The sequence below is a fragment of the Uloborus diversus genome, chromosome 3 (genome assembly GCF_026930045.1).
Source record: "Uloborus diversus isolate 005 chromosome 3, Udiv.v.3.1, whole genome shotgun sequence".
Taxonomy (NCBI): Eukaryota; Metazoa; Arthropoda; class Arachnida; order Araneae; family Uloboridae; genus Uloborus; species Uloborus diversus.
In genome coordinates, this window is record NC_072733.1 from 187,847,532 (window position 1) to 187,863,512 (window position 15,981).

Sequence of the window (15,981 nt, forward strand, 5' to 3'; positions counted from 1 at the left end):
TACTCAAGGTTACTTTTCAGTTTTATAATAATAATGAAGTATATTTGTTTTTCTAAAACATGAGTTCATGACTGCCTATGTTACATTACAATAAAAATCTAAGTGCTTTTACTTCGCCCATTTAATGTCTATGTAACATTAGAACCAACTTTTGATGACTTTTACTCTCACCCATTAAAATTAGAGATCACAATTCTTAGCCAGAAAAAAAAATCCGATTAAACTTTTGTAAAGAATGCGGAAAACAACTTTGAAATGTTGTTTGATAAATGCTATTGTAATTTTCCCAGGAAATTGTTTGGAAATATGAGCTTTCGTCTTTTTTTTTTTGAAAATCTTTAATAGATTTTAAAACCTTTGTGATTAAAACGTTATTTTAAAAAACATTATTTTTCAAATCCAGTCAGAATCTTCGATAAAAGGATGAAAAGAATAGCCAAGTATGTCGTTGTAAGTGGTAGACTAATCTTTTAAAGAGAATAGCGCAAAGCTAAAGGAAGGACGTGATATTTGTGTAACCGGAGAAATGTGATTTTTTGCGAGACGGGCTGATGAAGCTGTTTTTCGTCTTTGAAAGTCGTCGTGAAAGCATGGGATATTTTCTGAAGAAACATTTATCCGTCTTTTTATTTTCTCTAAGAAATTTTATCGCTTAATCAAAACTATTATCTTTCTCTAGTGCTGATGGGAGCATGGGAACTCGTCTTTTCGGTCAATACAATTTGTATTAAAAAGCTGTATTTGGACTTTTATTTTAGACGAAACCGGAAACGAAGTAGTAATAATGTTTTTTTAAATGTTGGCGAATGAAAAAAAAAAAATTCGTATATATAGATCTTATCTTTTAAAACTCGCTTTTTCTATACGATTTTGCATATGAATTTACTATTTCGGTAAGGACTCAATTATGTACTAAAGGCAGTGGTTGGAAGTAGCGCGCTACAAGTAGCGACGCTACTGTAGTAGCTACATTTTTTAGTAGTTTGTAGTGTAGCGCACTACTTTTTAAAAAAAATAGTGTAGCGAGTAGTTCGATACAAAAAAAAAGTAGTTTGTAGCGATTTATGGAAACTACTTTTAAATAAACGTTTAAAAAAAAAAGCAAGGTTCAAGAGAATTTTACACAAGTACAATGGATGCAAAGAGAAATAAGACTCATAAGAACACGAGCTCACCTCAAGCATATCATTTTGACGCCATACGTTCTATCTGTTGGCACCATTAGTTTGTTTGCCATCGTAATTTTCATATTTCGCCAATATTTTTTTCGAATAGAGTTTGACTGAAAAAGAAGAGTAATGAATTTACGAAAACCCCCAATTTAGTGACTCCTTTGTTTTTTCTGGCTGCCGAGAATGTCCCGTGGATGAACGTTTTAGATTTCAAAGAGATTGTTGTTCCAATACTGTAAAAGCATTTATTTTAACGACTAGGGGGCTTTTTCCTCTGCTCGTTGACGCTTACCCCCCCCCCCCCCAAGATTGCAACCTTATTTGATTCGCAAAGATTTAAATCATCAATTAAATAGAAACAAATTAAGAACGCATTGTGAGCTCCCTTTAGAACAAAAAGCACTTCTTCCCCGGGTTTCAAAATAACTTATACAAACTTGCAGAGCTGTAAATGCTAAGGGGCTCCTGAGCATTGCAAAACTGCAGTTTTGTACGTTTGAATAGTCGCTTTCAAATTCGTGGTCTCTAGGAATATATTTTGCTTTTTAGCTCGGAGCTTGAATTGAGTTGAGCCTAAGATTTTCCTTTAAAAATCGAAACCCTTAAAATTTGTGAATAAGAAAACAGAGACAAACGAATCTAAAAGACGTAACTATGGCAATGCCAAATAAACAATAATTTGAATCGAGTTGAGATTTTTCGAATTTGATTAAAACGGCTTGTAACTTTTTTTTTTCCTTTGGAGATAGAAGCTTAGTTTTCCAACCATAGGTCGAGTTAGCTCTGTAGTAAAAAAAGCCGCGCTTTCCAGTGGCGAGAAAAAGGAAACTCTGGGACAATTCCTTCAATTTTTGCTGATAGATTTAATGAAGAAATAGTGCCTAAATTTAAGCTAAGGCTAAAAAAAATCTAGCTAAAAATGTAAATAATTCCCGCCGTAATTAAGTTAGAGCATTGAAACAAATTGCGTACAAAGCGGAAAATTCCACCCTTTCCAACGATATTATTAATGTTGTATTAATAATGTTATAATGCATTATTTCCAACAATATATATTAATGCGTGCAAGTAATTCCCCCCACCCTTTAATAGGCAATTTGCGACGCGAAATTTGAGCTAAAAAAGTTCAAAATTCAAAAAACAAAACCTCAGGCGCAAACCGCTGGGCCTCGAAGTAATTTTGTACAAAATTTCAAGGCTGTAGGTGTTGTGGGGTCTCCTAAACGCAGACCCACCACAAACTTCCTTTTACAATTTCTTTGACCTTACTTTTTTTTAATATAAAAAGAAAATGAAGATATCGATGATTTCGCGAACTAAAAATTTTGTTAATTTTGTATGAACAGACCAAAATTTGAAAAACAAAAATATCTCTTGAGGCTAAAATTTTCGTAATTACAACGGGTACGCGAAAATCAGTCTCTTGAAAATAAGTGCTTTTACAGTATTTACCAAACATGGAAGCTACTTCAAATGTTGTAGAAGAGGACGATATTGCACTGCTCTGACCGGCTTAAAATATATACAAGCATTAACAGTGTTACATAAATAACAGACATTTTTGAAAAGAACTAATAGATAATTCTTAGCAATATTCCATGTTCAGATGAGCTAACTTATCAATCTAAACCTATTTCCGTTCAATCGCTCTTACGTTGTATGTGTGTATTAGGGTGTCCAAAATAATCGAAAGTTGATTTCTCAAGTCCCTGTTGCATTTTTTCCTTTTACGTCAAAACAATTGTAAAAAAAAGTTCCATATAATTTGAACAACGGCAACCGTCTGGAAGTGCGAACCAGCACTTGCATTGCTAGGCCAAAAAAAAAAAAAAAATTGTAGAATCTCGAAATTTCTGTTGATAAAAATCGCCCCCCTATATCCCACATGCATTACAGAAAATATAAACAATAGAGTCGATAACAAGCGTTAAATAGGAATTTTTGCTGTTTTGCAATATTTAAGTCTCCCACACGGAACTCAAAATGTAGATTTTTTAAATCTTAAGTTATAGTTTTTTCATTTTAAATATATCATTTTTTTATTATTCACTTGCAAAGGCACAATGCTTCATTATTTATTTAAATTGATATGTAATTTAAAAAAAATCAGTTTTTTGAACAAAATTATAAAATTTAGGCGAAGTGCCTTTATTTTACTTGACCACAAATATCTAAATGTTTTTTAATCAGAATAAATGTTTTTGTGGTATATGTGGGGTATACGGGGGCAACGTTTTACCAACAGAAATTTCGAGTTTCTAAATTTTTTTTTTTTTTTTTTTTTTTAAATTTGGTTTAGCATACAAGTGCTGGTTTACACTTTCAGATCAATTCGGTACTGGATGCCGTTGTTCAAATTATGAAATGTTTTTGCACAATTGTTTTGACATAAAAGGAAAAATATAAGACAGTATGCGGCTTGAAAAATCGACTTACGTTTTTTGTGGGGCACCCAAATGTGTATGTATGCTGTTTATTTACTTATTTTTTGAAAAGTAGCGAAGTAGCGACTACATTTCAAAAGTAGTTTGTAGTTGCTACGTTTTGAACAAAGTAGTTGTAGTTGTAGTTAACTACATTTGTAACAAAGTAGTTGTAGTTGTAGTTAACTACATTTGTAACAAAGTAGTTGTAGTTGTAGTTCGCTACGAAAAAAATGTAGTTTTTCCAACCACTGACTAAAGGTATAACGAAAATATCAAATATAATTCATTTGAATTACATTGCATGTTGTTGAAATATTTTGTTATACTCACAAATATTTTGTTATTATAATATTTTGTTATTAATAGTATTAATTATCAAGTTTTAAGAAGAGTCAGTCATTAATTTTGAAAGCATAAATATTTCCATCATACGTGGTTATTTTCAGAAACTTTCTGTTGATATTAGATAGCTTTTTTTAGCTCATTTTGAACAAGATAATGAACGTTCTTCCGACCTGTTTGAAATTGTAATTATTAACAAAATTTTCGAAATGAATTTTCACATTTAGAAACGTTCATAGCTTTTACGTTTATAGTGTTGCATTCATCATTGACTGATAACTAATTTCTCAATCCGTCAGATATAAGTATAAAATTTCAACTAGAAAAGCACTTTAAATAATGTAAGGAATTATAATTTATACTGTTTAAGTCCAAATGATTCGTAAAATATTTTTGACGAACCCTTATCTGAAACAAAAAATGCTTTACTTCTCTACGACTGAAATCTACTGAGTTTTTAAGCTTTGAAAAGTACTTTTTAGACGAGTTTTTCCATGCCTACTTATAAACATGCAAACATCAGTGCTTGTTATCAGGGGTGATTGTGAGTTCACCAAAAAATACCTGAAAGTTTCAAAGCGAGAACGGGGGGGGGGGGGGGGGGGGGGGTAATCTTTGGCTCCTATTACTTAAGTGCACCTATGCCATAGTATTAAATAGTTCAATAGTCAGAGTCTAAATAGGTGTGTACATTTGATTAAAATTTTAATGGGTTACAAAGTTACTTTTGAGCTGGCGTTATACAAAATTATCTTGACATTTGTCCATCTTAAGGGATAGGTGTCCATCTTAAGGCTCTTGCAGGTATATTTGATGAGTATTATATAATTTTTAAAAAATTTGCGGAGGTAGGGAGATAAAAGCATAACAAAAAAAACATAATTCCGGTATTTTCGGACATAAAAATACCGGAAATACGTCCGAAAATACCGTAAATTCGGTAAAATACCGGAACACAATCACCCCTGTTGTTATGTATTCATTTATTTCCAAAGTGCAATATTTTCCGTAGCACATTACAGTGATCAACAAACATTAAAAGACGCATAGAAGATGAGAAAAAATACCATTGTTTTTGAACTGGCATAAAGGTTGAATTGTAATGTTCGAGTTTTGTACCAGAGCGTTAGTGTGATCCGTAGTGAAAGAGTGTGAGCTGCTAAGCTGCGCATGTCCCGTAGGTTTGTCTTTTCATGGGAAGAACCTGCAAACATCATGGGAGGGGAGGGGGTGAAGTTGAAAGTGAAATAAAGAATTTCAGGTCAACACTGAGGGAATGAAATTGAGAACGTGACAAAATGCTTTTACTTGCTTAATAAATCTTTAAAACTTTCAATTTCGTCGCAAGAATAAGTAATCATATAATTAGGTTTTACCGTCGATTGCAAAATTGCTCATAATTAAAATACTTTACACTAAACATTACTTATTGTCATTAGAAAAAAGCAAATATATAGCTCTGCGACGCTTTTAAAAGTTGAGGTTCTGGTGCAACTTCTGATGTGTCCATCTCCGATATAGGATCAGCGGTATAAAAAAATATTTATTAATTTCGAAAATTTTAATAATTCAACTAAATATATTTTAAATTACGTTTTCAAGATCAAATGGTTCAATTTTACCTCAATGGTTCGCAGTATTAAACAGTGTGTTGGATTTTTATTTATTTATTTTTTACATCCATCTGTCAGACGATGACTTGATTTTTGAATTTTCGTTTACTGGTTTAGTGTGCTAAACCAGTAACACTAAACCAGTAAGGTGTGTCTGGGTTGATTAAAAACAAAATAAAATAGAGGAAGCATTTTTATTTATATTTTGACCCTATGTTTGAAGTGATCAGGCCGACTAAACTTTCACGCACAACGCTCCCTATCGCTATAAACTATATCCACCTAAAAAATAAACAAATGTATCGTCCAACACGTTAACGGGAAGAGTAGGCAATAAAAATTCACCACTTTTGCGTTCGAATAATCTTCATTGCAAATATGTTTTTACAAGAGTAAATAATGCTACAAAATTTCAGTTCATACTTTCCCTAGTGCTGACAAATAGACATGTCCGAAACATGTACAATTTGAATCAAAAACAATTCAATCACACGATTCCACTATGACATCGGCGATAACTTTAGTTACTTTCTAACATAACGGAACAATGTTTGACGCCTAAAGAAGAAAATATTGCCTGCAAAATAATCACCCTAGTCCTGTAACTTTCGCGAAGCTTGTAAATTTCCATAAATAATCAGTGAAACGATGATAATGGCAAGCACGTTTCCATGTCTCTTGCCCTGATTGATTAACCAGTTACTCGGTTTCGTCCTTCTCAAAAGCGTGCGAATGAAATTAGAATGGCAATGAAACTTAGAAATTTCTGAGTACAGGACCATGATCTAAACTTTCACTGCATTTCTAATTCTCAATATTAATTCTTATTTACCCCAATGAAAACATTTAAATGTAATAACCTTAAAGGTTCCATTTTTTCACGAAACATTTTCTCTTTCAATTTGTAAAGTCTTAAATATTCATATGCGTTATGAATTAAAAGAAGCTAGATATAAACGTAAACAATGGCATTAAACCTATCAATCAATGCCATAAAAGATTCTTACAGTAAAAAAAACTTACTTTTCTAAAGGTTATTGTAAAAACATTAGTGGAAATTTATAACTTACAAGGTTTTAAATATCCTTTTAAATGATTTTTATTTAGTCTTGGCGAAAAAAAGAAAAATTTTTAATTACTCTGCCTTCTTGCGCACTAAGAAAAACAAGTAAATGGTCAATTAGCTTAGATTGAAGTCTACTTGAAAATTATTCAAATAAAATTTTGATAAAGAGCCGTAATTAACTAAATTATGTGCCAACTTCAAAATTCTGATAAGAATGCCATATATATATATATATATATATATATATATATATATATATATATATATATATATATATATATATATATATATAAAGTTCTTAAATGTTAAAATGTAAGCTAATCTATTATTAATTAATGTCTAGTTTTTTACCGATTTCTTTTTCCGTAATCGTTTATAAGAGTAATACGAATTTTGATTTATGAAATTTTTAACACCTATGCACACTTAATTAGATTTTCAGCATTACTCCATCTTCTATAATTTAATCGCTATTTTGCAGTGCGTAATCGATATTGCCTAATGATCGATGATAATCAATTTCTCAGGAATACAAGTCGATTATGCTCATGACGTTAAACCTCTAATTAATCATTTCGCGGTTGGTTTTAAATTTCCGTTTCGTAAGTTTCCTTATTACCATAGTGATATTAGTAATTAATTCACGAGTATGTCTCCCCGTTGACTCAGGAAAGATAATTGTTTCGCGTAATTCTGTATTTTTTTTTTCCTTGAAGAAGATGTTACTTTTCTGCCTTCTAAAAAAAGAATTGGCCGGAAAAGAAATCGTTGAATAAATATTTTACTTTATTCAAAGCAAGTTTCTATTATTTCATGTATTTTTTTCTCTTTAGTAGTTTTTTTTTTAATTCGTCGATTTGTTGTTGTGTGTGTGGTTTTTTTTTTTTAAATCGAGACATTCAATTAATCTGTTAAGGTTGACTTTTTCTCAAACTCTAATTTAATAATCTCTTGCTTATTTAAATGTACATTGCGTCACTTGCCTAAGTTGACTACTTGGACCAGTGTCGCAGGAAAGGGGATGGTCCCCAGGTCCGAACTCCTCTATTGAAGCTCAAAATTAAGCTACAATAATTAAAATTAAAGTTAATTCCATTCCACTTAGAATATTTTTTTCATCATATAATCAATATAACATGTGTAATACTGCGAATGTAAAATTCATGTTAAACCATCTCTGCTTCGATTAACGTTTCCAGGTATCAGACTAGGCTTTTTTGAGGCAGCCCCCCCCCCCCCCGTTGAGGAATTTCTAGCTACGCCACTGCTTAAGAAACACCTTGGTTAACTTATAAATGCACTCTGTATTCTCACCTATAACATGAACGATAAATGTAAAATAGATTGTTTGCATCTATTTCAACTGTTTTATTTTTTCCCTGAAAAGGTTTTTATTTCAATTATATTATTACTAAATATAACTTTTCAATATGCCTTTATAGTGAAGTATTTCGTCCAAGGACTGAATTTCTACAATGACGTAAAATTTCGCATCTTAATAAAGCAAATGTTGCACACGCGTATTTCAAATGCTCATTGGTGAAATTAGATTAACTGTAAGTAAATATGTATTTCTGTTATTGTTAAATTTTTTGATAGAAAACACCTTCCATTATAATTCTAAGCAAAATACTTGAAAGGGTTGACTGGATAAATGACCTATCTTCGAATAAAACGAAGATGTTAGTTTACTTACTAATAAAATGACAAACTCAAAGGGATTTTTTTTTTTTTTTTTGAAAATTTATTTAGTAAAACTGTGTACGCATGTTAGATTTGTCAAAATTGAAATTCATTTTATTAAATGAATAAATAAAACGTAAAACAAGCATTTCATCAAAAAGTGGACTTAGGTCGTTTTTATAGTGCACCCTTCACTTATTCATATCCTCTAGGTTTATTTTATTTATTTACTTATTTTTCGTGAATAGGAAGGCGAAAAGGAAATATGAAGTTCGAACGATCTAGTTTCTAGATATATTTTACAGATTTTTTCCGATATTTGCATCTTATTTAACAGAATACCGGATGCCAAAGGCGCCGTCCAGATCTGTTGTGTATTTATGATGAACGCGATTTTATTGGCTGACCTAAAGGTTGACGTTCCATATATGATAAGAATGTCAAACGGGTGGCTACACGTTCATATTCATATGCATATAAATAGTCTTCCTCCACCATACGTGGAATTCTGAATTTAATCTCGGAAGACTCAATCAGTTTTGTATGAAGTGTTATTGACCACTAGATTTTTTGTTACGTCACCCTCAAACCAGGATCTTCGCCTTCTCTCATTTTGCATGCTGAATATTCTAGAAATATTTCTTCCGCATTCGGCTATTTATAATAGGTTTATGATGATATGAAAATATTCTCTTTGTTAAGGCACAACAAAGTTATTTTCTAACAACCGTTTTTTAAATTAACGAATATCATTGATTTTAAAAAAACTTGTAAAACCAGTAAAAGAGGAGGAAAAAAAGTGAGTCATTGTAAATAGTTTGGATTAGATGAATTGGAGATAAATCGGTTGCTGTCCCTTATCCTTCTTCTTAGATAATTTTCCACTTGAAAACTCTACTGTTTCATTTTCTTCTTCATTCATGGTTTCTTATCATATGAGGGAGTGAGAAGCAAAGGGATGTAAGTAGATTTTTTTAATGTTTTGAATAAAACGCATTTAAATATCAGATCCTAGGTAGACTTTCATAGTTTTTTCTTTTTTTTTCTAAGTCATGCTATATATCAGCACCTACCACGGATATTAGTACCATCCCTTGCTCTAATTCAGAAGACAAGTTCTCTTACTATTTGTACTGGTTATCACAATTTTTTAATTTGTAATTCAGTCTGTGAGAAAGAGAGTTGCTTTAGTTATAAAGCACGATACAAAATTTTTATTAATCTGACATAAAATTTAAAAAAATCTCAGGAAATAATTAGTGGGAATGATGGACACTTCTTTTATGAGATTCATCATTATTCGGCTCCAGCTTGGTCACAAAAACATCCGCAAATCATCCTCAACTTTCAACTTCTTTCTATGCTCATTCTTTAGGTAAGTTACACTCCAAAATATTTTTTCGCAGAAATAAGTTGATGCAAACTCGGAAGTTACTTCACAGCAATGCCTGCAAATTCTTTGTCTTCTTTTTCAAACCAGTCTGGAAATTGACAATGCTATAATGTTTGTTTCATTCTAGTATCACTTGATATCACTGATATGCTTTCAGTCAAAATTGAATTCTTGAATTATCAATACAATTTTATATACTATAATGTTAGTTTTCCGCGTACCCCTTACAGATTTTGCTTACCCCAAGGGGCCCCATGTTTGAAAACCACTGTTCTAAAGAACCCCCATTTTTTCTTGAAGCAGATTCTTCAAAAAAGTTGAAAATGTGAAGATTAAAATTAGCACCATTACGCAACACAATCTTGAAACTGTTAGTTAGTATTTTATGCTGGCATATACTAGATAATTAATATTTATTCTGAAACGTAATCTTCCAAATTGTTTCCTTTTTTCATTTGTTTGAGCTTCAGAATTTAAGCAAGCTTATATGACATTGTCGTTTTCACAATTGCTTTTGGCTGTCTTATGATAAGCGCAATATTCAAAATAGGACGATTACGTCTTTTTTTAGAATGCATTTCATATCAGAAAAAAATATTTTAGAAATAATTTAGTAGAAAACATTTCTCCCTCTCCCTGAAATTTTCGATCCGAGTATAACAATGCTGCTTTCTGAATAAGATAAAAATATCGTATGGGGAAAAGAATCGGAAATCAATTATGCTCGGACGGAGAAAAACCGCGAATAACGTTAGTGAAGAAGGCATATTTTATTTCGATCGAAAGTATCAAGTCTATGTTCGGATCTGGAGGATATATTTGGCTGGAGTAAGCTAAGTAGAATAAATAATGCCATGACCAGAAAGTGGTAGTTTGACCCACCCAATGGTGATTATTATATTTGTAGGAGAATGAGATAGGGTCTTTTTTAGCACTCTACGTACAATATTTTTAAATTGTCATCAAGTACTTTAAAAAGAAGTATTTCATTCCTGATCTTAACATATATACATTTTTTAATTATTTATTGCAAATTGGTCATATTATTGAAATAAGAAACCTGATAAAAGCATACACTCGATTGCATATAGGAATCAACTTTAATGATAGCAACCAGATATTTCAAAGTCAGCAGAGATGTTTATCCTGTGTTCCGTGGAGTCCTAGCGTTAACCATAGTGTCCACAATTTTAGTAACATTTTAATTTTTATAAAAGATAGAATTCTTAAACTCAGTTTGCTTGTAAAAACTAATGTAAGTGAGTAAGTTGTTATAGTTTTGTATTTTTATTAATTTGTTATAGTTTAAAATGTTGTTGCTTTGTTTATTATTCGTAGACTATATTTTAGATAGAAAAAAACATTATTTACTTTATCATACACATTCATCTTATTAAGATATTTGTATTGTAATAAAAATAAAGATGCAGCTTTGTAAATTAGAGTTTGGTAAAACTTTGATATCCTATTTTTATTGCTCTTTGGTCAAATGGTTCCTTCAAGAAAACGGTAAGCTCAAAGCTTTCAAATACTTCTGGTCTAAAAAGTCAATTCATCAGTAACGGTGAAGAAATTAAATTGATACGTACTAGTGAAATCAAAAAAATAACAGGTCAAATGAGTAGCAGATTTGTGCAAAGACAGTGCTGTAGTTCCGGGGAGGGTGGGGGGGACGCCGTCCCCCGAAATATATTATTTTTGTTGTAAAAATAATGGAAATATAATGCATATTGGTTTCAAACCACTTTTCCGCCCCCCCCCCCCCCCCACCGCCAAAAAAAAACAAAAACAAGGTGAGCTCCCTATAACATCTTTATCCAACTTCACTACTGCGTAAAGGGATTCATCAAAAATGTGTTAGAAAAAATGTACGAATTTGTATGGATGTTTATGTTTTTTTTTAACCTTTTTACAATTTATTTCTGAGTTAAAAAAAACCTTTAAGGGATTTAAACCTTTCGCTAAAAAAAAAAGAAGAAAAAAATATCTGAAAGATAAAGTTCATAAGGTGATGAGATTCGGTGGGATGTATTCTATTTGAATGTTTATTTCCCCAGTAGTACTGAAATAACAATGAATAAATGATGAAAGGAAACAAGGGCTTGGATATAAATTGATTAATGTACATAGAGCTGTCCATAAATGATGTCACAAAGTGTATTTGTGTCATCATTTATTTTCACACACATTGCACTGTCACAAAGTGTCACGCTTCACCTTACGCCCTCCCCTCCTCCTTGTCACACGCCCTCCTCATCGCAAACTGATAGGGGTTGTCCATAAATGATGTCACAAAGTGTCTTTGTGTCATCAATTTCACACACATTGTATTGTCACAAAGGATTACTCTTCACCTTACGCACTCCCTTCCTCCTTGTCCCATGCCCTCCACCCTCCTCCTTATCACAAACTGACACAATTTCATGACTCCCCCCCCCCGTCATAGCGTGACATCATTTGTGGACGACCCCATATTAAATAGCAACAAAAAGAAGCAAATACACTAAAAAAAAAATACTTGATGATACTGAGAAACGCAAAAAAAAAATTTAATTTCCTTTTCAGTGAGTTGTAACTCAGAAGAAAACTGGAACGTTTCCCTTAAATCATACCATTAACTTTAATTTTTGGAGAAAAAATAATGTTGCGAAGAATTTTACTCATTCGTTCTGAATGTTTTTTTATATAATTCCTAACCTCGCATATTTTAAAACCGAATGAAATATGGTAGAAAAGGGTATTTAAAATTATAAATGTATGCTGCATTATTACTTGTTATTACCAATTTTAAAATTTATTAAAAACATAGATTATTTAAAATATGGCACAGCTTTAAGAGATATTTTCGAACAGAAGTAAAGGAAAATACTCACGATTTTTATACTTTTTATTAAAAATGTGAATATAAGTAAGTACATTAGTTGTTTTAATTAAATGTCTTGCTGAAATGCACAAAGTATGTGTGATGAAAGACTTCATAAACAAGGCCAAAAGTCTTCAACCAACATAATGAGGCAAATAATGATACTTCAATGAAGCATAAACAAAGAAAACCGAATACACTGAAAAACAATTTTCACTCATTTAACAACACAAATAACATATCTAACTCCTATCAAATCCTTCATTGCTATTTGCATGGTAAAAATGAATTTTCTAAGTCGCAGTAACAGTTAAGAATTTTTTTGAAAACCATCTTCACCAAAGACACCATTCTTTTTTAAAAACAATTGTTAAAATAACCAATAGACAAGTGTGTGATTGCAAAATGAAAGTTTTTGAATTGAAAGCTTTTCATTAATTGATATTACTTCTTCAATCACGAAATCAACAAAATATACTAATGCATTTTCAATCACTAATAAAGGGAGAAAAAATATTTTAATATGACATCGGATAATCCGGGAAATTGTTAAATTGCCTAAGCTAAAATAAATAAAAGACTGAATTAAAATGTCTAAGAATCATCAGAAAATATAATTTTGGAATAAATTGGATAGAAATACATCTTAAATACACAAAACCCTAAGGAGTGCAATCATAAAAGAGGAAAATATTTTTAACTTCCCATCCTTACAACTACGGTAGCACGTGAAACTCTCATTTTCTCTAACTTTTCATTTTCATGACTTAAGTTTTACTGGCGATATACCACAGTACAATACAAAATATTCAACTCTCTTGCCCGAAATCGCCTTTTCACAAAATTCTGTTTGAAAGTTTTAAGAACTTATTTTCCTATGCTACTTTTAAATGATATTTTTCTGAAAACTGTTATTGGGCTGCTCGTCATATACCTAACGTTGGCCCCATAATCATAAAAAATGTTAAAAAATGAATAAATATGCCCGTGCTTATAGCCGCAGGAAGAAAAGTACAAAGCAGGCTGACAATAAAATTGACAGTAATGTTGAAATATGCTTCTCATTAGAAGCCGTTGTTATTGTAACACAATACAAATGAGCTTGCATCTCTCTGATGGTTCCGCCTTTCCGTGAAAATATATCACTTTTTTTTATCCGCTACACAAAATGTAGGATTTGTAGCGACATGAACGCTCTTACAAGAGAATTTTGAATAAGAATCTAAGCTTTCGACATTTTATTTTATGGTACATCGCCTTTTTTTTTTTCAGTTTCCTTTTTGTTTTATCTTGTCCAATTTTTAATGTCTTTATTTTAAATTAGTGGTTCTTATTCATTCCTCTACTTAAACTTATAAAAAGAATTTTAGTTCTGAAATTAAGTTTCCCATCTTCCAAGAAACTGCATTATATCATGCCTGTTCAATTTTAGTACTGATAAAGCATAAAAAAATTCCACGTGGAATTGCTTTATTCCTCAAACTTTTATCAAGCTGAAATATATCAGGTCGTCATTAATAGTTTTAAAAAACAAGCAATATAATATATTAAATTGGAACTGCATTTAGTGGGGTAAATACTACAACAGGGAGGTTACCATAGCCCAGAGAAATTAATTTGTATAGCGAAGTAACCCTAGGAAACACATCGCTAAATGTTGACTTGTATTGTTAAAGCTCTAATTTTGCAATCCTGATATGATGAACAACTGCATGTAAACTTGTTTAAAAAATCTTTATATAACTAGACAAGATTTTCAACTTATCTAGTTTTGAAAATTCTAAGTGACACCCCTGTGAATTTTCTATAACAAGTTAGTTGCAGGAGCGGCCCAAACTTAAATATTTTGGGAAGGTGGAAATTCTCAATTTGCCGAATGGAACTCCAAATTTTGGCGAATGAAGATAATTTCGTCGAATGGAACTCCAAATTTTGAAGAATGAAGATAATTTCGTCGAATGGAACTCCAAATTTTGTCAAATGAAGATAATTTTGCCAAATGGAACTCCAAATTTTGTCGAATTATGTTAGTTTTGCCGAATAGAACTCCAAATTTTGCCGAATAATGATAATTTTACCGAATCGTCATACAAAATTTACCGAATTAGGAAATTTTTGCAAGATCACAGTAACCTCCCATCGGGGTCCCGTGCCTAGCTGTTACAAGTCGTGGACCTAATCCAATGAGAGTTTTCTTTGCAATTACCCATGTTTTGACAATTTGTTGTTACCTAGTTGTAGTACTCACCCCATTTTATAGTATGGGTTTGCCTGTTGAACTTGCGTTACATCTGTCAATCTATTTTTCAAATGAGCAATAAAAACCACTCTACAACACTCCCAATAGCTTTTTAGGGAGGGGGGGGTATCTGTCTGGAAAATTACGTTTTCCATTCCCTAATGCTTATGCGTTTATGTCGCCTATGAAATATCTTGTTCAACTATTAAAAAATACTCTAAAATTTCTTCATCAATATAAATATCCAGGTGAATTACTAATACAATGATCTTGCTCTTTGGCCGCCGGGTACAAGAATAATCACCCGGTTTATAAACTGTATTCGGAACGAAGCAACTGTCAAAACATCATTGTTAAGCATGTCTGTTTTATCACCTCTTGTGGCCTGTTATCACTAATCGTCGCTTGATAACAGAGTGAATGCCTCAACTTTTTTATAATGTCATTCTAGTTTCAGTGTTACTTTGCCTTTCATGTCAGCCCATGCTTTACTCTTTAAGTAATCGCTTTATAATGATGTTGGATTATGTCCGGAAAACGTAAAAAACCAGGATTGTTTTTTTCTTTCAGACGCAGGTCTATGGAAAAAAACTGGCAAGAGTCCGAGCAGGAGCATGTTGGAGACGCTGAATCCGAAGAAGTAAGTGCCATTTTTTGTCGCGGATTATGAGCCTGCACTTTTTAACCATCGTTATCATTTATCAATTTAAGATGGTTGCGCTTCATTAATGCTTTGACGGGTGGCCCTTAATACTTTAATCCTGTTCTAACAAGGTGCTGGTTAAACTCTTCTGCACTTCGGAAGATTAATTCATGAGTATACTTAACACTAAATTAGAAGCTTATCTTTCCTTCTTGAAAAGTATATTTTGGTAGTTTGCAAGTGTTGAAAGTTTACGTAGCCCCTTTTGATTCCGTCGAAGGTAAGTGTCTGAATAAAAGTTTGGTTTCATGTTGCATTGATTTTCTATACCATAAGGTAAGGTTACTTATTTCTCAAAATGTTATGGACAACGTAAGTAAAAGTTCAGTCAACGAATGTGTTGCAAAGTGTTCTCATTAAAATAACATACTATTTTAAAGGTAAGCCTCCGATATTATATCATTACAAATATTGTAGTCTAACGCAAATTTTTTAATCATGCAAACAAAGTCATTAAGTAAAGAATAACATACAAAACACA

At 31.8% G+C, this 15,981-nt stretch overlaps 1 protein-coding gene across 1 annotated transcript in view; it reads left to right on the plus strand.

Annotated features, from left to right (window-relative positions):
- Positions 1–15,981, plus strand: part of LOC129219090 (uncharacterized) — a 410,480-nt gene that overhangs the window by 159,098 nt on the left and 235,401 nt on the right. Inside the window, exon 2 of the mRNA XM_054853409.1 lies at positions 15,368–15,437. Coding sequence (XP_054709384.1) covers positions 15,368–15,437 — 70 coding nt within the window. The remainder of the gene's footprint in view (positions 1–15,367; positions 15,438–15,981) is intronic.